This window comes from Triticum aestivum, chromosome 7D (genome assembly GCF_018294505.1).
Source record: "Triticum aestivum cultivar Chinese Spring chromosome 7D, IWGSC CS RefSeq v2.1, whole genome shotgun sequence".
Taxonomy (NCBI): domain Eukaryota; kingdom Viridiplantae; phylum Streptophyta; class Magnoliopsida; order Poales; family Poaceae; genus Triticum; species Triticum aestivum.
In genome coordinates, this window is record NC_057814.1 from 80,103,805 (window position 1) to 80,128,961 (window position 25,157).

At 46.8% G+C, this 25,157-nt stretch overlaps 2 protein-coding genes and 1 non-coding gene across 3 annotated transcripts; 1 reads left to right on the forward strand and 2 right to left on the reverse strand.

Moving 5' to 3' along the window:
- Window positions 1-14,375: 14,375 nt before the first annotated feature.
- Window positions 14,376-15,511, reverse strand: LOC123166290 (ice-structuring protein). Its single transcript, XM_044584064.1, has 2 exons — window positions 15,285-15,511; window positions 14,376-14,788 (listed from the first exon to the last, which is right to left on the reverse strand). Exons 1-2 carry the CDS (start codon window positions 15,420-15,422, stop codon window positions 14,633-14,635), a joined length of 294 nt encoding a protein of 97 aa, XP_044439999.1. The 5' UTR covers window positions 15,423-15,511; the 3' UTR covers window positions 14,376-14,632.
- A 2,986-nt stretch (window positions 15,512-18,497) lies between these two features.
- Window positions 18,498-18,583, forward strand: TRNAY-GUA (transfer RNA tyrosine (anticodon GUA)). Its single transcript is given in 2 exon segments — window positions 18,498-18,534; window positions 18,548-18,583. It is a non-coding gene; the product is annotated as a tRNA-Tyr (tRNA).
- Window positions 18,584-18,924: 341 nt separating this feature from the next.
- Window positions 18,925-23,181, reverse strand: LOC123166289 (uncharacterized). The gene is made up of 5 exons (XM_044584063.1): window positions 22,870-23,181; window positions 22,153-22,470; window positions 20,736-21,936; window positions 20,490-20,636; window positions 18,925-19,828 (listed from the first exon to the last, which is right to left on the reverse strand). Exons 2-5 carry the CDS (start codon window positions 22,207-22,209, stop codon window positions 19,353-19,355), a joined length of 1,881 nt encoding a protein of 626 aa, XP_044439998.1. The 5' UTR covers window positions 22,210-22,470; window positions 22,870-23,181; the 3' UTR covers window positions 18,925-19,352.
- Window positions 23,182-25,157: the final 1,976 nt, after the last annotated feature.

Sequence of the window (25,157 nt, forward strand, 5' to 3'; positions counted from 1 at the left end):
AGGACACGTTCCGCACCAGAGTGGTACGGCAACCCTGTCCTGGAAATCATGTTGTTAGACAATGGTGAACCTTCGAACTATGAAGAAGCGATGGCGGGCCCGGATTCCGACAAATGGCTAGAAGCCATGAAATCCGAGATAGGATCCATGTATGAAAACGAAGTATGGACTTTGACTGACTTGCCCGATGATCGGCGAGCCATAGAAAATAAATGGATCTTTAAGAAGAAGACGGACGCGGATGGTAATGTGACCATCTACAAAGCTCGACTTGTCGCTAAGGGTTATCGACCAGTTCAAGGGGTTGACTACGATGAGACTTTCTCACCCGTAGCGAAGCTGAAGTCCGTCCGAATCATGTTAGCAATTGCCGCATACTATGATTATGAGATATGGCAGATGGACGTCAAAACGGCATTCCTTAACGGCTTCCTTAAGGAAGAGTTGTATATGATGCAGCCGGAAGGTTTTGTCGATCCTAAGAATGCTAACAAAGTATGCAAGCTCCAGCGCTCAATCTATGGGCTGGTGCAAGCATCTCGGAGTTGGAACATTCGCTTTGATGAGATGATCAAAGCGTTTGGGTTTACACAGACTTATGGAGAAGCCTGTGTTTACAAGAAAGTGAGTGGGAGCTCTGTAGCATTTCTCTTATTATATGTGGATGGCATATTATTGATGGGAAATGATATAGAATTCTTGGAAAGTATAAAGGCCTATTTGAATAAGTGTTTTTCAATGAAGGACCTTGGAGAAGCTGCTTATATATTAGGCATCAAGATCTATAGAGATAGATCAAGACGCCTCATTGGTCTTTCACAGAGTACATACCTTGACAAGATATTGAAGAAGTTCAATATGGATCAGTCCAAGAAGGGGTTCTTGCCTGTATTGCAAGGTGTGCAATTGAGCACGGCTCAATGCCCGACCATGGCAGAAGATAGAGAAAAGATGAGTGTCATCCCCTATGCCTCGGCCATAGGGTCTATTATGTATGCCATGCTGTGTACCAGACCTGATGTAAACCTTGCCGTGAGTTTGGTAGGAAGGTACCAAAGTAATCCCGACATGGAACACTGGACAGCGGTCAAGAATATCCTGAAGTACCTGAAGAGGACTAAGGATATGTTTCTCGTTTATGGAGGTGACGAAGAGCTCGTCGTAAAGGGTTACGTCGACGCTAGCTTCGACACAGATCTGGATGACTCGAAGTCACAAACCGGATACGTGTATATTTTGAATGGAGGAGCAGTAAGCTGGTGCAGTTGCAAGCAAAGCGTCGTGGCGGGATCTACATGTGAAGCGGAATACATGGCAGCCTCAGAGGCAGCGCAGGAAGCAGTCTGGATCAAGGATTTCATTACCGACCTAGGGGTGATTCCCAATGCGTCGGGCCCGATGACTCTCTTCTGTGACAACACTGGAGCTATTGCCCTTGCGAAGGAGCCCGGGTTTCACAGGAAGACCAGGCATATCAAGCGTCGCTTCAACTCCATTCGTGAAAGTGTTCAAAATGGAGACATAGATATTTGTAAAGTACATACGGACCTAAATGTAGCAGATCCGTTGACTAAACCTCTCCCTAGAGCAAAACATGATCAACACCAGGACGCAATGGGTGTTCGATTCATCACAATGTAACTAGATTATTGACTCTAGTGCAAGTGGGAGACTGTTGGAAATATGCCCTAGAGGCAATAATAAATGGTTATTATTATATTTCTTTGTTCATGGTAATTGTCTATTGTTCATGCTATAATTGTATTGTCCGGAAATCGTAATACATGTGTGAATACATAGACCACAACGTGTCCCTAGTAAGCCTCTAGTTGACTAGCTCGTTGATCAACAGATAGTCATGATTTCCTGACTATGGACATTGTATGTCATTGATAACGGGATCACATCATTAGGAGAATGATGTGATGGACAAGACCCAATCCTAAGCATAGCATAAAAGATCGTGTAGTTTCGTTTGCTAGAGCTTTGCCAATGTCAGGTATCTATTCCTTAGACCATGAGATCGTGCAACTCCCGGATACCGTAGGAGTGCTTTGGGTGTGCCAAACGTCACAACGTAACTGGGTGACTATAAAGGTGCACTACGGGTATCTCCGAAAGTGTCTGTTGGGTTGGCACGGATCGAGACTGGGATTTGTCACTCCGTGTGACGGAGAGGTATCTCTAGGCCCACTCGGTAATGCATCATCATAATGAGCTCTATGTGACTAAGGTGTTAGTCACGGGATCATGCATTGCGGTACGAGTAAAGAGACTTGCCGGTAATGAGATTGAACAAGGTATTGGGATACCGACGATCGAATCTCGGGCAAGTAACATACCGATTGACAAAGGGAATTGCATACGGGATTGATTGAATCCTCGACACCGTGGTTCATCCGATGAGATCATCGTGGAACATGTGGGAGCCAACATGGGTATCCAGATCCCGCTGTTGGTTATTGACCGGAGAGGCGTCTCGGTCATGTCTGCATGTCTCCCGAACCCGTAGGGTCTACACACTTAAGGTTCGGTGACGCTAGGGTTGTAGAGATATGTGTATGCGGAAACCCGAAAGTTGTTTGGAGTCCCGGATGAGATCCCGGACGTCACGACGAGTTCCGGAATGGTCCAGAGGTAAAGTGTTATATATAGGAAGTCAAGTTTCGGCCACCGGGAAAGTTTCGGGGGGTCACCGGTATTGTACCGGGACCACCGGAAGGGTCCCGGGGGTCTACCGGGTGGGGCCACCTATCCCGGAGGGGCCCATGGGCTGAAGTGGGAGGGCAACCAGCCCTTAGTGGGCTGGGGTGCCCCCCATGGGCCTCCCCCCTGCGCCTAGGGTTGGAAACCCTAGGGTGGGGGGGCGCCCCACTTGCCTTGGGGGGCAAGGCACCCCCTTGGCCGCCCCCCCCCCCCCCCCCATCTAGATGGGGTTTGGCCGGCGCCCCCCCCCCTCCCAGGGGGCCTATATAAAGGGGGGAGGGAGGGCAGCAATAGAACAGCCTTGGGCGCCTCCCTCCTCCCCCGCTACACCCCTCTCTCTCGTAGAAGCTCGGCGAAGCCCTGCCGGCATCCCGCTACATCCACCACCACGCCGTCGGGCTGCTGGATCTCCATCAACCTCTCCTTCCCCCTTGCTGGATCAAGAAGGAGGAGACGTCGCTGCACCGTACGTGTGTTGAACGCGGAGGTGCCGTCCGTTCGGCACTCGGTCATCGGTGATTTGGATCACGGCGAGTACGACTCCGTCATCCACGTTCATTGGAACGCTTCCGCTCGCGATCTACAAGGGTATGTAGATGCACTCCTTTCCCCTCGTTGCTAGTATACTCCATAGATGCATCTTGGTGAGCGTAGGAAAATTTTAAAATTATGCTACGATTCCCAACATTGAGTTGTATGTAAATAAAAGTGTGATGATCATCATTATTAGAGCATTGTCCCAGTGAGGAAAGGATGATGGAGACTATGATTCCCCCACAAGTCGGGATGAGACTCCGGAGGAAAAAAATAAATAAAAGAGGGCAAAGAAGCCCAAATAAAAAAAGGGAGAAAAAAGAGGCCATAAAAAAAGAGAAAAAGGCCCAAACAAAAAAATGATGAGAGAAAAAGAAAGAAGGGGCAATGCTACTATCCTTTTACCACACTTGTGCTTCAAAGTAGCACCATGATCTTCATGATAGAGAGTCTCCTATGTTGTCACTTTCATGTACTAGTGGGAATCTTTCATTATAGAACTTGGCTTGCATATTCCAATGATGGGCTTCCTCAAAATGCCCTAGGTCTTCGTGAGCAAGCGAGTTGGATGCACACCCACTTAGTTTCTTTTGTTGAGCTTTCATACACTTATAGCTCTAGTGCATTCGTTGCATGGCAATCCCTACTCACTCACATTGATATCTATTGATGGGCATCTCCATAGCCCGTTGATACGCCTAGTTGATGTGAGACTATCTTCTCCTTTTTGTCTTCTCCACAACCACCATTCTATTCCACCTATAGTGCTATGTCCATGGCTCACGCTCATATATTGCGTGAAGATTGAAAAAGTTTGAGAACATCAAAAGTATGAAACAATTTCTTGGCTTGTCATCGGGGTTGTGCGCGATTTAAATATTTTGTGTGATGAAGATAGAGCATAGCCAAACTATATGATTTTGTAGGGATATCTTGCTTTGGCCATGTTATTTTGAGAAGACATGATTGCTTTGTTAGTATGATTGAAGTATTATTGTTTTCATGTAAATATTAAACTTTTGTCTTGAATCTTATGGATCTTAATATTCTTGCCACAATAAATAAAATTACATTGAAGAATATGCTAGGTAGCATTCCACATCAAAAATTCTGTTTTTATCATTTACCTACTCGAGGACGAGCAGGAATTAAGCTTGGGGATGCTGATACGTCTCCAACGTATCTATAATCTTTTATTGTTCCATGCTATTATATTATCTGTTTTGGATGTTTATGGGCTTTAGTAAACACTTTTATATTATTTTTGGGACTAACCTATTAACCGGAGGCCCAGCCCAAATTGTTGTTTTCTTGCCTATTTCAGTGTTTCGAAGAAAAGGAATATCAAACAGAGTCCAAACGGAATGAAACCTTTGGGAGAGTTATTTTTGGAACGGAAGCAATCCAGGAGACTTGGAGTAGACGTTACGGAAGCTTCGAGGTGGCCACGAGGCAGGGAGGCGCGCCTGCCCCCCTGGGCGTGCCCCCCACCCTCGTGGGCCCCTCGTGGCTCCCCTGGCCGACTTCTTTCACCTATATATATCCATATACCCTAAAAACATCGGGGAACACAATAGATCAGGAGTTCCGCCGCCGCAAGCCTCTGTAGCCACCAAAAACCAATCGGGACCCTGTTCCGGCACCCTGCCGGAGGGGGAATCCCTCACCGGTGGCCATCTTCATCATCCCGGCGTTCTCCATGACGAGGAGGGAGTAGTTCACCCTCGGGGCTGAGGGTATGTACCAGTAGCTATGTGTTTGATCTCTCTCTTTCGTGTTCTTGAGGTGGTACGATCTTGATGTATCGCGAGCTTTGCTATTATAGTTGGATCTTATGATGTTTCTCCCCCTCTACTCTCTTGTAATGGATTGAGTTTTCCTTTTGAAGTAATCTTATCGGATTAAGTCTTTAAGGATTTGAGAACACTTGATGTATGCCTTGCATGTGCTTATCTGTCGTGACAATGGGATATCACGTGATTCACTTGATGTATGTTTTGGTGATCAACTTGCGGGTTCCATAACATTGTGAACTTATGCATAGGGGTTGGCACACGTTTTCGTCTTGACTCTCCGGTAGAAACTTTGGGGCACTCTTTGAAGTACTTTGTGTTGGTTGAATAGATGAATATGAGATTGTGTGATGCATGTCGTATAATCATACCCACGGATACTTGAGGTGACATTGGAGTATCTAGGTGACATTAGGGTTTTGGTTGATTTGTGTCTTAAGGTGTTATCTAGTACGAACTCTATGATAGATCGAACGGAAAGAATAGCACTTTGGAGTGACTCTTTGTTGCATGTTGAGGGATATTTATATGATCCAATTATGTTATTATTGTTGAGAGAACTTGCACTAGTGAAAGTATGAACCCTAGGCCTTGTTTCCTAGCATTGCAATACCATTTACGCTCACTTTTATCATTAGTTACCTTGCTGTTTTTATATTTTCAGATTACAAAAACATATATCTACCATCCATATTGCACTTGTATCACCATCTCTTCGCCGAACTAGTGCACCTATACAATTTACCATTGTATTGGGTGTGTTGGGGACACAAGAGACTCTTTGTTATTTGGTTGCAGGGTTGTTTGAGAGAGACCATCTTCATCCTATGCCTCCCACGGATTGATAAACCTTAGGTCATCCACTTGAGGGAAATTTGTTACTGTCCTACAAATCTCTGCACTTGGAGGCCCAACAACGTCTACAAGAAGAAGGTTGCGTAGTAGACATCACGCGTGAACCGTACCGGAGCCGATTCACCCCCGCCATTGTTCACGGCGCCGGAGCGGCTCCAACTTCGGATCCGTCCAGAGTCCCGGCGCTGCTTCCCCGTAGCCGTCGACCGTCGCGACATCGCTGTTTCCCTGCCGCCGGCCTCACCGACTCGGCCGCTGGACCTGCCTACTTCACCATGCCGCCAGATAGGTTGCACCCTCATCTCAAATCACTTAATTTAGGCATCAGTTGTCTGAATTTTTATTCTGGGCCAATTGATTCCCAATGGGAAGCAACACCCCTCGAGGCGGCGGAGCTCCTAGGCTCCCGGTTGGCTGGTGTCTAATGTAAGGGTGCGGGGCCGCAAGTTCGCCATGGAAGCAGCGCTTAGATGGTTATCTTTGAGTTGCATGGGTTGAAGGTACTGCCGCCGCCGGATCTGGATGACGGGGAGTCTTTGTGGATTGGCCCGGGGGCGGCGCAACCACGGCAGTGCGGTGGGGCGGGGAGCGGGGTTTTGGCCGAGGCCACGGACAGCGGAGGCAAGCTGCTCTGCCGTTGGTCGCTGGCTCTTCAGGGAAGATTCTTAACAGTGTCAGCCAGGAGGCACAAGACGGCCATCAAGCCATCCGGCGTAGATCGGACAGTACCAAAATAAAATAAAATCGTGTGACCCCAATTTAGTCATCAGTCAACAGACGTGTGACCACTCTCGTACCTTGCTGTTGATCTCTTAGTGTATTTCTTCAGATCAAAGATATGTGTCATTCTTAACATTATGTGTTATCTGCATCTTCAGCCACACCGTCTTCCGACTCACCGCAGCTGCTCCAACAAGGGAAGCATACACCAGAATGGAGCTATAGTCCCCACTCAACAGTTCCCTGCATCGAATGTGCGTGCCCGACATGGACAGCCACAACAACTGCAGGGCCATCGACAAGTCAGCACATGATGCTCACTCCTATGGATGGCGGCCAGATAGGTTGTACCCTCATCTTACTTGTGTGCAACATTTATGGCTTTGTTATTCATCTAAGCATGGAAAATAGATTATCACGTTTCACTATATATGCATGCTGATCTCTTACGGGTCTTGTTCAGGAGTTAACGTTGTTCCATAGTTCAGCTAAGATACTTGTTCTTTAGGTAACGTTGTTCCATAGTTATCATACATCAGCCAATGCTATCCCACAGGCTGGTGATTATAGTATTATACCACTTCTAGTATTACCTATGTTGTTCTTTAATACTTTTGTGTGCCATCTAGTTAATCTCGAGTACAAACGATACATATTCTGTAGCTTTCATCTGTGTTCTCCCTTTAGTTTTTGAGACCTGTTGCTGCTAGTTAACCCCAGTCCTACTATTTATATCGTCTCCTACAGGCACTCATTACATAAATCTAACTACTAGTTGTCTTCCATGCATGTCAGATATAATTGCACACACTGATATATCCACAAGAACCTCACGGAGCAATGTAAAGGCCAATAAACTTGATGTCAATGATACCCAATATGATGGAACATGTAAAGGCAGTTCTTCAGAAGACTTGCAGAAAGATGTTGAATCCTCTTCACCCCACAAGGTCCTTGCTCTAACTTGGCCCGTGATATGGGTACAACATGCATATAATGTCCTGGAGTGTATCTACTCTGTTGCAATGCCATGTGCTTAGCATGATGATCATGCATGTAAATATGTCATACCTTCCTGTTTTTCAGTACCTATTCCATTCATGATAACATGTTTTCAAATTCAAGTACTGTCATTCTACTCTATCGCAATGCCATCTGCTTAATTTGGACATCATGCTTCTGAATATCTTATGCATTGTTATTCATCAGTATGTACTTCATCTGTCTACCATACCATGTTTTTTTACATTGAAGTGTTTTTCTAGTGCTCTGTTGCAATGCCATCTTAGTTTCCCAATCATACACGTGTATGTTGCCTTAGTTTTTCTGTATGTATTCCGCTAGCATACAGTTTTACATTCAACTAGTATTTTTTTACTGTGTTGTCATGTCGTATCCCTAGCTCTTACACCATACTCCCTCCGTCCGGATTACATGTTGCCGAAATGGATAAAAAAGGATGCATCTAGAACTGAAATACACCTAGACCCATCCATTTTTTCCGGATGGAGGGAATACATGTCAATATGCCATGCCTTTCTATTCTTCAGTACCTATTCCATCTCTCTGTTGTAGCATGTTTTATAATTAAAGCACCATTCTTCTATACAAGGCATGCAAGGGGAAGATGACTATGTTAGAATCTGAAGGGTTACAAACCAGGTTTTGCAAAAGATCCAAACGCCAGGAGATAATAAACCAACTCCAGTTTTTATAGATACTGCTCCAGCACAGAGAAACCCAACTCCTACTGATAATAAGCAGATTCCAGTGGCCAAAGAACTAGTTCGCTCCAGTCCAGTAAAAATATGTCAACTCCATTCTAAGAAGCGTGTGCGTATCCTTGCATCATGAAATTTTATAGCATGCCGATCATATTTTCTACATGTTTCTTACCCATCTCTCTTTTAGAAAATAAGCTTAACAGATAGAAGAATTTCTGCACTGGTATCGTCTGTGAGGAAAGATTCTTGCGGGAATTCTCTGTGCTCCAATGCAGATGTAAGTACATGTTGTATATCATTATATTTTTACATCAGCATGTATTTTGTTAATCGACGTGAATCCAACCTTTATCTGATCTAAATTTAGTTGTAGCAAAATGTATGATTAAAGGCCACAATGTTGATTTTTGTAAGGAAAACTGCCTGGTAGTTTTGCATCCTGAGCTGCATGAGTGTACTATCTCATATCAGTGGGTTTGATTACTTTGGTTCTGCAGTGGGTTTTCAGTGTTTTTTTACTGTGTTTTCCTGTCGTATCCCTAACTCTTACATCATACTCCCTCCGTCCGGATTACATGTCGCAGAAATGGATAAAACTGGATGTATCTAGAACTGCAATACGCCTAGACCCATCCATTTATTTCCGGATGGAGGGAATACATGTCAATATGTCATGCCTTTCTATTCTTCAGTACCTATTCCATCTCTGTTGTAGCATGTTTTATAATTGAAGCACCATTCTTCTATATAAGGCATGCAAGGGGAAGGCGGCTATGTTAGAATCTGAAGGGTTACAAACCAGGTCTTTGCAAAAGATCCAAACGCTAGGAGATAATAAACCAACTCCATTTTTCATAGATACTGCTCCAGCACAGAGAAACCCAACTCCCACTGATAATAAGCAGATTCCAGTGGCCAAAACACTAGTCCGCTCCAGTCCAGCAAAAGAATGCCAACTCCATTCTAAGAAGTGTGTGCGTATCGTCGCATCATGAAATTTTATAGCATTCCGATCATGTTTTCTACATGTTTCTTACCCATCTCTTTTTTAGAAAATAAGGTTAAATGATAGAAGACTTCCTTCATTGGGATTGTATTCGAGGAAAATATCTTGCGGGAATTCTCTGTGCTCCAATGCTGATGTAAGTACTTGTTGTATATCACTATATTTTTACATCAGCATGTATTTTGTTAATCGGCGTGAATCCAACCTTTATCTTATCTAAAATTAGTTGTAGTAAATGTTAAAGGCGCCAATGTTGATTTTTGTAAAGAAAACTGCCTGGTAGTTTTGCATACTGAGCTGCATGAGTGTACTATCTCATATCATGCACATTACTGAATTGTAGTGCTGCTCTTGTTGCCCATTCATTCATTGTGTCAATGTTGCTTTCGTATTACCTTACCTGGCTGATGATAGCTGTGCCATATTGTGTTAATTTGGTGTTGGCTAGTTGCCCAAATGTTCGTTGTGCCAATGTTTCTTTCCTATTATCTGACTTGGCCAATGATAGCAATGCTAGTGTCTTAATTTGGTGCAGGCTGCTGAAGATAAGAAGACAAACTCTGAAAACAGCAAGGCAACCCCATTGTTTCTTTCCAATAAATCTAGGCCAGGTAATATGGCAATAACTCATGATTAATCTGTTTGGTTCCCCTCCTAATTTATGTTATGATGCAGTGGTCGAGACACTCTCCACTATCAATAATACAAGTCTGCCAAAATCACCATTTGAATCTGTTCAGTATCCTCTGTCTCGAGTGCAACGGAAAAAATATATGTTTGTGAACCAATTAATGGCTGAAGGAATGATGGAAATGGTGGAGGAATCAGAGGTGCAAAGTCGTGCGACACAACAACTTATGGACGTGTTTTCAGAGACAATGTAGCAAAGCAGCAAGAACTTGCCCACATGCTTATGGGCGTCATCCGTGCTGAGGTTGCAGATTATGACGTTGTAGATCGTTAGGTTCTGTTTATTTATTTGCACTGGCATCAATCTTTGATTGCCCAGTGGATGTAATTTCCTGTAATATATGCTGGATGTGCAACGTTTTCCCCTGTATGTCGTACCTTTGCTTGATCAGTTTTGGTCCTGTGCATAATTGCTCGTCATAATAGGCTCAAATTATCTAATTTGGCCTAAAGACATGTACGAACTTTAGTGGGCCCATTAAGTTAATGGGTCATTACCAGGCCGAAAGTTAATGGTCGGCCCTCTTAACTCCCGGGTCGTTAATAGGCCGACATCGAAGCGGGCAACAAGTGGGCCCAATTGATTCCACGGGCCGTTAACAGGCCGTTACTAAGTTCGGGCTACATATGGCCCAACTATACTGTGGGCCTTTAGCAGGCCGAAAGAGACAGCGGGCTTGTACTGGACCATGAAGAGCATGGGCCGCTAAGAGGCCGAAAGTCAGGTCGTATTGTAAATGGCCCAACTGTGTTGTGGGCCTTTAGCAGGCCGAAAGAGAAACCGGGCTGGTATTGGACCATGAAGGGCATGGGCCGTTAAAAGGCCAAAACTCAGGTCCGACTACAAATGGCCCAACAGATATATGGGCCGTCAACAGGCTGAAAGACACACCGAGCCGGAAATTGGCCCAACACTTAAATGGGTCGCTAAAAGGCCGAAACTCAGGTCCGACTATAAATGGCCCAACTGATTTATGGGTCGTCAATAGGCTGAAAGACACACCGGGCCGGAAATTAGCCCAACATTTAAATGGGTCGCTAAAAGGACGAAAGATGTACATCGTGAAAATTGGCCCATCCACTGAATGGGCCGTTAACAGGCCAAAATCTCATCGGGCCGATATTGAGCCCAAATATATAGCGGGCTGTTAATGGGCTCAAACTGACGATGGGCTGCAATGGTGTCAAATCTTTAATGGGCCGTTGACGGGCCGAATTGGCACATCTCGTATGGGTCGTGGGCTTAAATGGACCTGGCACAAGTAGGCCTTATATGGGCTGGCCTGCTAATTTTTACTGGGCCGGCCTTTTTCACCGGAATGGGCCACTGTTGGGCCATGCCACGTGTCGACCTATCATAGGCGCCTCCTGTCCAATGAGTGGATGACATCTGTCCCAACGGTGAGGCAACACATGGAAAATCCCCATTGGTCCGGGCTGTTAACGGGTTATCGGATCCAAAACCGGACCCGATAGCTTAACGGCGTTCTGTTACGGTGGATGCCACGTGTCGGTCACCCTTGACGAAAGCACTTCTGTGACGCGCGATTTATCGTCATGGAAGTGGACACTTCCGTGATGATAATTTTGGTAATGTCGTGGAACACTTCTACGACAGCACAGGTATGACTATCTTGATTCTGTCATAAATTTGTCATGGATGTACATGCATGACAGAAAACGTGACCTACTGTGACAAACACGTATCATTACGGAAGTGTTTTTTTGTAGTGGATATAATATTATCTGTAATAAAGGTGCCCCGATCAAAAGTTGATTGCTATTAAAAAAATGATCTGAGGGTGGAGGGCGGTATTTCTTTAACAAGTTAGCCAAGACCTTAGTGGCAATCTTGTACTAAACCTTGCACAATCTATTAGGCCAAAACTAAGAGAGACTAGAAGGGTCGGGTACCTTCAGAATTAACACCAAAACAATATTAGTTATTGACTCCACGATGTCCTTTCCCTCAACAATTTTAAGAACTGTTTGAGTGACATCCGGTCCACACAGTTCCCAATGATGCTGAATTTTTTTGGCCGGGTACCTTCCGGGATAGGATCTTTTAAAGGAGGCATATGGAAAAGAGCGCATTTAATCTCCTCTTTGGTGTATGGTACAGCCAATAAAGAGTTCATCTCCTGCAACACCTTGCAAGTGATAGTGTTCAGAACCTTCTCCATCTCCAAAACTCCTTCATAACATATATCGGGTGTGTACACTTGGCCCCACACACTAGTGGCGTGTGAAAATGAAGGCACGCCACAACCTATCAGTCTTGGCGTACCAAATATTGCCACGCCACCGGTATTTTGGAGAAATAGTGGTGGCGTAGATTGAAAGTGGCGCGCCATCAATTAAGATTGTGTGTAAGCATTTCTGCACTAGTGAGTAGCAATGCCTCTAGGAAGGGAACAACGCTCAAACACCGCTGTCACTGGATCCAACCACCAATGGTCAGATCCTTGGTTCACCCTGAAGATAAAGTATGAGCAAATCTAAGCAACTCCTTTAACAAGGTTAAGACGCAAAACACCATCATTGCCATGTATAACCAACTAGGGTCAAACCTAAGATTTCACCCTGGAGCTCGAGACTAGCTATTCGAGAACCACCATCAAATTGAAGTCATCGTGTGTTGTCGCCACCATTTTTTGGAATCACAGTAGCTACATACGTAGCACAGTCTTGACCTGAGATGCCGCACAAGTGATCATGTATTGTTGCCACCACTTTTCGGAATCACAGTAGCTACATGCGTAGCACGGTCTTAACCTGAGATGCCACGCAAGTGAACACCATGCCCGCGTAAGCAGACAGTGTCAAGCCCCAACAAGTGCTAGTCTCCATCAAAGGCTCCGAACGATGAAGGCCGCCTTCACACATACGACGAAGATTGGCGAGGGAGGAAGGTCGTCGGTACCGCCAAAATCCCAATTCGGGACACTCCAGCACTCACGCAGTGACCTCATGCTCCGCCGTCCTTGCATGTGACATAGAATTGGTGCGCAAAAACATACTTGTCGTTGTCGCCGGATTTGAAGGTCCAAGACTCTCCTGCCCATTGCGAGAGTTGCCTAGCAGCGCAGGACCATGGAGCCATACGCACTCCCAAGCTGAGGACTGCCTCATCGGGACGCAATGCATGTCGTTGCCGCTCGCGTCCCATTAACTCGAATCACATCCACCGATGGCTCGCCACCAGAGATCGTCAGTCCGGCCAAAAACACCATCGAGGCCGCTATAGAGCCATATCATGTGCCTCAAGTCGTCACCCGCAGATTGCATCTCGCCGCCAAAGACTACCAGAACAAAGACCTAGGTCCACGCCGCCGCCTTCATCGACTTGTGTTGATACTTAGCCTGGCCACTGGTCTCTATCGGCAACGATGGAAAGGTGGGTGGGGAGGTAGGAGACGATGTTTGTGGCGATGGGAGGAGGCGACGGCTATGTTTTAGAAGTTAGTCTTCACATTAGCAAACTGAGAGGGAAAATTTCCGGTTTACAAGTCAAAACAATCCGAAAAAAACATACTTGTATACTTCTTTTATAAAGAGGGTTCCCCCTCCGATTTCATTATGGAAACCAATTGTGTTAATACAACTGCCTAAAATTTATACATGTACATGTTTCATGTCGTTTATGTTAAAAACGTATTTTTTGCAGGAAATTAGAAACACAATTTAATGCTTAAAAAGTTGCTTACAGCACTGACTTTTTTCAGGAGACAAAACTTGTCCTTTGCTTGTGAAATATAGTAAACATGCAAAATGGTATATGTACTTGTGTAAAACATAATTTTGTAATTGATATAAATATTATATTATTATTATTATTATTATTATTATTATTATTATTATTATTATTATTATTATTATTTTCAGATGCTCGAGGGAGCTTTTTAGCTGCCCCTTGGGTCCGGAGTTTCTCTAAAGTTGCATACCATTCACTAGTGCAAATTTATGCTTTATTGTGCAATTTTGGGGAGGGGTGTGGGTTTTGGTCTTTTGTGGACGCACACACACACAACACCATGAATATAATCATTCTTTCTTTTTTGCAGGTTTTCAAGCATAATATCACACGAGGGCACAACCTAACTGCACATTAAAGTTTGGACGTAGCTCCTCTGACGTGCCGTCAGCCCACTGACATGTGGGCCCGGCCCCACGCGTCAGTGAGCCAACGGCAGGGTGCAGTACGACAGAGGAGCCGGCTCCTTAAAGTTTATGAACGTCAGAAACAGTCGGCGAATCTCACAAATGTATATTGAGAATTTGAACATGGCTAGGTGAAGTTCGGCTCTCGTAGCTTCAACAGCCCACAAAGAAGATTAGAAGCACGTGTGAAGAAAAAATATATATTATCAGAGCACAGTACTGACTTGAGTGAGCTCTAATTAAGCAGCTGTTGCATGTTCACCGTCGGCACACCAATCTGAAATTTTACTTGGTCCACAATGAACTACATAGATGGTACGAAGAACAAACTGCATATATAGGTTGGACGTACGTAGTAGTACTCCTTAACCACGCACACGATCAGGTCCCTCGATCCCACAGAAGCACTCAGAGCACGCCACGCATCTTGATGCATAGATTCTCTACTTTTTCCAGGGTTGGAGGCACAGCACCGCAACCAGAACCAGGACGATCGCCAGAACGACCAGAGATATGATTGCAAGCTTCTTGTCCTTCTTCTTCCAGGCGGTGTGCCGCGCGGCGCGCGCTGCAGCGGGGTCGTTCGCTGCTGGAGCAGCCTGCATCAGTTGAGCTCAACGGGTTAGTTCAGTTCAGTTGCAAGCACATGTTCCTCTCTTGTTCGATCGTCAGGAAAATTAACAAGGGTTTTTAACTGCAACCAAGCTATGGAAAACTATATTGCTTCAAATAAACACCACCTTGGTTATGATCTACTAGCAGAAGATTTTCTAAAGAGAACGAGGGGCAAATATAGCTCGTGGAGTCTCTGTGTAGCTCTAATTAGATCTGGCCAAACTGAAACAAGAACACGTAGATAGAAAACTAAAATTGGCCTACATTAGGCTGTAGCTCGAATCTGAACGCCTTATGTTAATTCCATCAAGCAATTGTCACGAGGTACTCCTATAATCTTCTGCTACATATATGTCAGATCATTTGCTAGTTAATTTACTGCCGATCACGTAGAGAAAACTGAGCATAATCAAGGATGGAGGAAAGCATCAGCGTCGATATACTTTGACAGAAATGATTGTGATTTGGGAACCACATTACCGCAGGTGCTGCCGCCGGAGGATTGGCCACGTTGTTGGCTGCTGCCGCCGCCGGAGGATTGGCAACGTCGTTGGCTGCTGCCGCCGCCGGAGGATTGGCCACGTTGTTGGCCGCCGCCGCGGGCGGAGGATTGTCCATGGCGTCCGTGCACGCTTGCAGAGAGGGAGAGAGAGTGGCGAGAGATGGAGAAGGGTATCCGCTGTGGGGCGAAGTGCTCTATGGCCAGGCGATGGAACTAACCGAGTAGTACTAGTAGCCAGCAGCCAACCCATCGAGAATACTTTGTTTCTCGTTTCGGGTGTAGCAGAGGCTCCAGTAGGACGGCCCCGATAGGCTCATGTTTCGGGGAAACTCCTCTCAAAAGCACGAGCTATGGACTGTGGAACCCGCGTGTGGTGTTTGGGCGTTCACTTCACATGATCACCGCATGTGAAACCGGAGCTCAAAAAATGGCAACACTAGCCATCTCTCATCTAAAGCGGACTGTGCACGGAAATGGCAATGCAATTATGCAATGCAACGCCTGCCCTGCACCGTGCAACGTCTCTCCATGATTTGATCGACCACCATGTGGTTGTGACTGGCTCGAGATGCCATGAAATTGGTACATGAACTCCATGGAGATGAGAAATGTGCCTATGCGTTGCCTTGCGTGCACTGGTGATCCTATCCCATCCATAATGTCTCGAGGCTCGCCCATATAGAAAGCAGATCACGATGGCAGCCCGGCCAATGGCCCTCCGGCAGCTACAGATGCATCGCCATAAGTTTAAAAAAACGAGACCAACTCGGGCTAGACTAGCCTGTTGGCATTTTTTATAGAAGAAAACTCCGTGAGCACCAAGCGCTCGAGCCAAGACTCGAACCTTGGTGGGCTGGTTGCGAACTCCCGCGCCTTGCCAACTGAGCTACGCTCCATTCTCACTTTTTGTAACTTTGTTAAAATGTCTTTTGGGCTTTCTTTTGCTTTCTCTTAGTTTGTAATCACAGGACACTGTGATTTTTGTTAAATGAAATCGGAGAGGGAGCTCTCTTTTATCAAAAAAAAATATATATATTGAAATATCATTTATGGACTGGCATGTTGACCCATCCGTCGTAACAGCCAGCTTAATGGTCCAACCTAACTGACTTGACATGTGTGCCACATCAGCCCTGATGAATGGACCAACCATGTCATAATAGTAATTTTTGGCAACGTAGTGCCCTCAGGGTGGTAAGCATCTGTAAAAAAAGGTGATACACCCTCCATTCCACAATAATTGTCGTGGTTTTAGTTTGGAGCGAGTAATTTTTTAGAACTTTAACCCGAATTGTGATAGTTTTATGCTATTTACTCTATAGAAAGTAGATCACAATGTGAGCATTGCCACACTCCTCAGTTTTGACGATAGAATGATATAACTCTAGATAAATATATGTTTGTACGAAACAAGAAAGGTAGATTTTCCTGAAGTAACATTTTTACTTGTTAGAAATGTAAGAAGTGAAAAAATGTTGGTAACTGGAAAAAAAAACTTTGGACCGGTAAGTTGATAGCAATTGGTCGAGTGGCCAATTGTCGGTCTTTTTCGCACTCGGGTGTTCTATCTTGAAATAGTTGGATAGCCTCTATGCGAGATAAAGAGACCCAATCAACAATAAGACGGAATACACCAGATAGAGACGGAATACCCCTTCAAACCACAAGGGGATGAACATTAGGAGATCAAGTCAGAAGAGAGTCTCGATGATGATTGAAGCTTCACGGCCATGTTTTTTTTAATATTGTAATAGTCATATTTTGTTTCATTTTTTTAAATTAATCGTGTTGTTTATTTGTCAAACCTACTACAATGTTTTGTTTTGCTACTCTGACGGATAGGTTGTTTGTAAAGTGATGCTTTACAGACAATGAGCCAACGACTAAAGGTGTGCACTTCGCCGCATGTGGTGGTAGGTGTGTGTTGCAACCGCCACCACCTGGGGAACCACGAGTACTTGGTCTAGAGTTGGATGGGAAGTAAGCAAATGATCGAGAGGTTTACACCTCTTCCCACTAACCGCTACTTGCCCTTAAGTGAATTTGTTTCATGGTGATATGTTTCGGCCTATGAGATTCCAAAGACAAATATCCAAATCCATAGCACAATCCCCATGCCATTGAAGACGTCACCTGCAGCTCAGAGATCTGCATCATCGCAAAGCCCTTATTGGCAGGAGCACGCCGACCATTATCGGTGAAGTGGGAAGCACTTTCCGATAGCAACCCATATCATTCATTAGGTTCCGGTGCCTGTTGGTTGACGGCAATTTTGGCGCATGGTTCATCACCGATATCTCTTACACCGTCTGAATCCATCGAACACAACTCTGGTCTATGTGAGTTTAATCCACCTTCGACTGCACCAAAGTCTCTAAATCATGCATGTCCCAATCCGCCATCAGCATAAAACCTGTGGGCTATGCAACCACTGCGCATGATGAGCATAAGAGAGCAGAGATAGCCCCCATTTCCCAATTACTGACATCGGCTTTTGCTAGTGATGCATATATATGAGACGGCAAGATTTGCTCTCCCAACTATGCCCAATGACACGGTATCTCAAACACCGTCCCGATGGTGGTGACCCTCCCTCCCGTATATGTCGCACGTCGACAATGATCCCCTCGGCATCTATGAGGACCAAAATGAAGCACCTTTTGGCAGAACAGGACGCCACCATCATATACCTGCACATGTCGTTGTCCCAGGAGAGTGGAGTATATCACCTTCCACCATCATGGAGAGCGGATCTCACGTGCTCGGTCAAAGGTCTAATGGCACACACTGCTTATTTGCCTTGGCTCTGCTCATCGGCCGGCTAAATCCGCACATTTCAAATCAATGTAAATATGGTAGAACTTCAAAATGAAAGAGAGATTTTCAACGTACCATCATGCAACTAAGCACAATACTGGGCATTTTAGAGGAGTGCCAGCAGTAAATGTTAGTATAATTTTTTTCTCTCAATTATGTTATGATTGAGTTCCCTCGCAAAAAAAAATGGATGATTGACTTGCATACAAAGACAGCCGAACATTGACCCAAGGATAAAAAGTTTGCTTGTGGTGCATCTGTTCGGTGCCCGTATAGCGTGCACGATCCTTTACTCTGACGCCCATATATATGGTTTTTGGTATTCTCCTTTCAGCCTTAGTTTACATAGCTCCTGATCTAGTTTAGAGCACAAGCCGACCTTAGCTCAGTTGGTAGACCGGAGGACTGTAGCCGTTGCAGATAAATCCTTAGGTCACTGGTTCGAATCCGGTAGGTCGGATTTTATTTTTGCTTCTTTTTGCCAAGTCTCCTTCATTATCAATCATTCCAGCAAAGTGCTAAACGATGGAAGAGCCCTATATCAGGTGGCACGCTGGTTAGCAAAAGGAGCTACACTCCTCTGCTCCGCCTCAGTAAATTATCTTGAGCAATTTGCCGAACCACACAGCCTTGCCAGTCTACCTCAGTAAAATAATGTATGATGTTTTCCTTTTCTCATTAGATTTTCTGCCCTTTTTTGGAAAAGGAGGATCTCTGAAATTAGATTTCTACTGCAAAGTCTGCGTTAGGAAAAACAGAAAACCGGTACATAGCGCATCGGCGGAGGGAGTACAATTCAAATTCTGGGCACTCGAGCTCTAGCGCCAACTTCAAATTCTTATAGTTCTTTACGAAGGGAGTACAATTGAGCTCCTCAATGGCAATGGAGAAATGGAAGAAGCTAGGAGCCAACGACAACATTTTCAAGCAATAATGCTTACTAGACCTAAAAAAAATCTACAAACATTTTACTTAACTTTACAAATTTGGTCGACCTCGCAACTTACATGAATCCATCCGCATGTCATTTCTTCTTTCCTGAATCATTTTGGGCTCATCAGGAAAGGCTTGAAACACTACCACTACACTTGTTTTCCAAGTACACCTTTCGGGTCTCACAACGTTTGCAGTTATTTCCAGCAGTACACACAGTCTCAACTCAACGCCGTCCAGTCCAGGGTGATCAACGTGACAATGCCATCTGTAGCATTGCTCCTTGCCCGATCGTCTCACCTCCTCGCCTGAACCCCGTTCAGGGACCTGCTCCTGTCGCTGCTCCCTTCCCTCTTGGCCGACGCCGAACCGGGGCTGTGGCCGAGGCGCCGCGCCGTGGAGCTCGCCCGCCGCCGCGAGCTCCAGCGGCTGTTCCCGAGGGCGGCCTTGGCGACGCTGTCCTTGGCGGCCTCGCGCGCGCGCTGTGGCTTGAGGGCCTGCTTGTTGAGGTAGGCGAGCAGCGGCAGGAGGCCCGAGACGGCCTTGCGGAGCGCGTCGTCGCCGACGTTGGCCTGCACCGGGTTGCCCAGCAGGTTGAGCGCCTTCAGCGAGCTGTAGTTGGCGACGAGCTGGCCCAGGCCCTTGGTGGTGGTGACCCTGTTGAAGCTCAGGTCCAGCACCGCCAGCTTGAGCAGCCGGTGCAGCCCCTCCACGTCGCTGATCTTGTTCCCCGCCAGGTACAGCTCCCTCAGCGCCGTGCAGCTCGACAGCCCTGGAATGTTTTCATCAAGGAACATGGCAGGATTAGTCACTGGTCAGTTGTGAGATTGAAAGCTCAAAGATGTGTGGTGAAATTCTGGCAGGATCATAATTTTGCAGTGGAGCACGATGTGGCACCCAGTCAGTCAGTCAGTCAGTCACGTACATCTACATCTGGGATGGGCAAAGCTGTGCAGGATCCACTCGGTTCCCAAGGCCTGAACAAGCTGCTGCTGCTACTCTAGTAGTACCAGGTACTGTGTGAGTGTGACGAGGATCGTGAGAGCAAACATCCGAAGGAAAAAGCAGAATGCGAGATGTCTATATCGGTCGGCCGTAACCAGAGAGGTTCTTTCCAGCGCGGCGTATTGGTACCGGTCGATGACACGACGCTCATCAATTTGGGTGTACGAATAGCCTGTCGCTCGCTCGGACCACCCTTTCCCTACTACAGTGCTGTGCCTGGCTAGCCTGGGCCAAGATCTGGCAGCTCGCTCGTAATGCTACCGGGGCGGGCGGTCCTTGTGGACACCAGAACACTGAACAATGTACAAGGTATACCCCCAAGCGCAGCTGGCTTTCACCAGAGCACGTACGTAGTACTGGAATGGGCGAGATCCATGGTGGATTCATGGTCCGTTGCCAAGAGAAGAGAAGAAATCAGAAATGGTTACCGTGGCCGATGCGCGTGATCCGGTTGTAGCTGAGGCTGAGCACGCGCAGCCGCGTCAGCTCCCGCAGGCCCTCGATGCTGGCGATGCTGTTCCGGGACAGGTCCAGCGAGTGCAGCCCCCTGGGCAGCGACCCGGCCGAGATGTGAGCTGCATGCCAAATCAAACCAACGAATTCATATCACTCACTTGCACCTGTGCTGCCGATCGATCATCTTGAGTGTAGAAACGTCGTATCGATTTACTTACCGATGAAGTTGCCGGAGAGGTTCACCGCCCGGAGGCTGGAGAAGGCCGAGATCATGGGGACGGCCTTGAGCCCCATGCCGGAGATGTGCGCCACGGAGGAGAAGGCGTTGAGCGTCTGCACGATGCTGCTCGCCTGCTGGACCGCCTCCTCCGCCGCCCTGCTGCGCCGCTTCTGCCGCGTCTGCGCCTGCGCGTGGTCCTTCGACGTCGTACCCGACGGCTCGCCGATCTCGATCTCGGTCTCGGTGATGCCGTTCCCCTCCTCCTCCTCGTCCTCCTCCTCCTCCTGCTCCTCGCCGTGGATTAGCGGGCCGTCCCCGAGGCTGCTCACCCACGCGCTGACGCGGTCCAGCGGCGACGAGGCCTCCGCCGAGAACGCCACCCACTGGTTCGGGCACGTCGGCTCTTCCTCCACCTCGGCGATCTCCTTGTTCTTGCCGTCCGCGGCCGCGCCGAACGTGTCGGACGTGTACCCGTCGTGCTGCTGGTGGTGGGAGTGGAGCATTTGGTGGTCCGCGCCAGCGGGTGGCAAGGTGCTCCATGTGGCGGCGCCCGGCCGGTGCAGGTTCCGGTGGCTCCACATGAACAGCCTCCACCACAGCTTCCGGCTCCGGGACGGGAGCACCTGGCTGGACGACCTCCTCTTCAGCATCACGCGGTCCGCGCTGCACGTCGACTTCACGGACGGCGCCGGGCTGGAGCCGGCCGGCGCGCCGTTGGGGCTGGCGAACAAGCTACCGGCGCCGGCGGGCAAGGTGGCGAGGTCGCCGTGGGAGCGCGACTTGGCCGGCGGCAGCAGCAGGTCGAAGGCCTTCCAGCCAGGCCTCGCCGTCTCGATGTTGGAGCAGGAGCGCTCCAGCCTCGCTGGAGTCGCCGGCAACGGCAGCTCGCTCACCACGTCCGGTGTGCCGGTGCCGGCAGCATCCTTGTCGCTGTTGTAGCCGGACGAGTCCGTGGCTGCGCCTCCGGCGAGGCCGACGTCCCTCGCTGGCGAGGCCTTGTCGTCGTCACGGCCTCGGTATGGCAGCTCGGCGGGTGTCGCGGCGACAACCTTTGTGTCGCGGCATGTTGGGGCAGGGGCGCAGCCGACACCGCCTTGACTGATGGAGGCGGCGACCGTCCCGTCCATGGACTCCACCGGCTTCACCTTCTGCCAGTCGCTGCCGTTGGCCCTTTTGGCGTACGGAACCTTCTTCGGATCCTGCGACACACGCCATGGATTGACCACACACAAACTAATTAAATACTATAGTTGAAATCTACATAGGTCAACACAGTGCAAACACGTGACGAAGTACGTAGTACAAGTTAATTAACAGGCTTGGTAAAGAGCCTGTGTACAGTAGTGCACTCGCTGGCCACCCCAAACCGGTTAATTAACCATTAATTAATGAGAAACAGAGAGATGAGCACTGACCTTGGATTTCTTGCCCTTGCCACCGAGCAGAGCACAGAAGCAGCTGATCTTAGCCATCTCGGATCAAGATAGACTCGCGCCTCGATTCTTCTTGAATTACTTGTTTCTGATCCTGATGAAGGATTTGCAGCAGGAAACAGGCGACAGGGACCAGGAGAAGCAAGGCGTTGCGTTTGCCCGATCAGCCGTTGTCTATCGGAGATCCCTTGAAGAGGAGGAGCGCCGGGGCAGGAACGGCGCCTGCATCCACCCTCGCCGGCACGCCGGTTGTCGCGCCGCGCGGCACCGCCGGGGAGAAGAAGTCCAGAGTGAAGGGCGCTGCAACAAGAACAAGAGCGGCGCGATGGATGATGAGACAACGGCGCAAAGTGGTGTCCTATCAGTATCTCGCGATCGGGTAATGGCGGGAAAACTACTATGTTCCGTCATGATCTATAGCGCTGGTAGCGACGGGCGGGCGGTGGTTGTGATGCGGTGGCAGGCAGGCTGGCGGGCTGGCGCCTAGGAAGGATAGCGGAGAGTCCATTCCGGCCTTCTCTCTGGCCGAACAAAGATATCTTGGTGCTGATCTAGGATCGTAACAAAGCTCTGGTGCCCCCTGGCCGAACAAAGATATCTTCGATACTATCATCGTCTTTCTGTGATGTGGAACCTGGGCCGTGCGTCCTATGGTCTTGTAAAAATGGCGAGAAAAATATCAGGAGAAGAGGCCATTACCTGCCAGGAACCGAGCCGGCGAGATCTCCAAGGATCAGGCAGGGAAGCAAGAACCGGCGGACGGTTGCGGCGGCGATCTCGTTGTCAGCCCCGGCCGGTGTCGATGGAGCAGGCGATGTGTGTGGCTGTGGGGCTCGAACGGGGAGAAGAGCGAGTGAGAGGGAGCGGCCGGGGGGCGCGGGCGGTAGTTATAGGCGAGCGAGCGAGCGAGGAGAGGGGCCGGGATCGATCGGAGGAGGAGGGACGGGCTGCGCGCGCGGCACGGCAGCTACGGCCTCCGACGTCACCCAAGACCCAACCCACCCGTGCGTGCGTGCACCGATCTCGGCTCCGGGTCTGTATCCCTGGCTCCGGGTCCGGACCGTTGCGGCGAGCAATGGAAGCGCAGGTGTTTGCTTGTTTGGGGTTTGACTTTGGCGTTCGCATGGAGACACTGGCCTCTTTCTGGCTTTGGGACGTTGTGCTGCGAGTATTAATTTGTTTTTTGGCGGCACGAGCAGGCTGGATGGATGGCGTTACCATATATCAATATCGTGTTCGGCGCTGTCCTGTAGTGGCAGGAGTGCCTATCTATCATGGACCGATTAATTCATGTTCATAAGGGCAATCTCGTTGCATGCTCCACATCAACTGAGGTTACAAAATTAAATACTCCAGCTGGATATAGGATCATCATGCTTTATACTGTACAAGGAAAAACATTAATATTGACCGATAATAAGTACTCCCTCCGTAAAGAAATATAAGCGTGTTTAGACCACTACTTTAGTGATCTAAATACTCTTATATTTGTCTTATATTTCTTTATAGAGGGAGTATAAAGTAAGGACCGGCTTAAACAGCAAACGTTCGCCAGGAAGCATCGCAAATGCAAACATTTTTCAAGACAATCTGTGTTGGTCGAGGATGGCTATTTTAGTTAGCTGACATCGCAAATCCGCTGGGGTTTTTTTTTTGCCAGAATTGTCATGGTTGCTAACTAAATTTGACATCCTCACGACAATATAAATTACCATAAAAACCTTTGATTTGCCATCCCTTCCCGGCAAACGTCAAGTAAATAAAACTACCGTTAATAATGATCGTTCTAACTCAATTTGTTCCAAATATAAGGTATATTACTATCATTCTAAAAGTCAAATGTTTATGTGTTTGGCCAAATTGAAAGAATAATGTATCGACATTTATAATATCAAAAAATAAAATATATTCCATCTTGAATCTAATGATACTAATTAGATGTTAATTTTTTGTGTTTTAAATTTTGTTATGAACTTAGTCAAACATTGAGAATTTTCACTTTTCAAAAAAATAATAATACACCTTATATTTTGGAATAGATGAGGTATTTCCCTTCAGGAAAAAGGTATCTCATTAGAAAATAGCTTTTTTATTAATGTATATTTGGATATAATTTTCAATAGGTATTCTTTTCTTTTTTACAATCCTGTAGGAATTCATTATTTACTAAATAATATATCAAGCAGCGGGTTTTGAGATAAGAGTTGTACAAAATTTAGGACATACTCATTGCTTCACCTTAGACTATATCTTAATTATGGCACCTAAGTAAACTTTGATGTGGCATCCTAATTAAGGAGAAAAGAGAGAGTTACCATATCTTAATCTAGATATAGCTCTTAGCACTAAAGCTATAGCAACTCATACTTTATCTCTCTCAAATCACATTAAAGGAGAGATATTTTAGATCTACAAAAATAACAAGATACGTTCCATACAAAAATACACATTTAATGCATAAGATATAGCTAGATCAAGATATAATACGTTGGGGTGGCCTTATCAGTGTAATATTTTTATTCTTCGTTTTGGATTCATCTATTTAATTTTAGAGGGAACTTATTACTAGTATACTTCGGCCATCATGCACTAGTACATTATTTTATTGATTTCATAAATTTGTTCATATAAATGTACAAAAACGGTCACCATGTTATAAAAATGCGTTCACCTAGTACCCAGAAAATTCTGTCTCTGCCGATCGAGAATTAGCTAATTCTAAGTCTTTTTTTTGCGAAAGCAAACTAATTCTAAGTTGATTGTACAATTACTTTCACACAAACGCACAAAAATGTTCGCCAAGACGTATTTATGTGTTCATTTTCTAGTTACAAAAAATATACTCCGACAAAGTTACTCGCGTTGTTCATTTTCTAGTTACAAAAATGTTCGCCAAGATTGTACAATTACTATTTGCTGAGAGTTCAAAATTTCTTCATAATCTTGCACGAATCTCAGCATGAAACGGACGATCCGCCTTGTCGAGC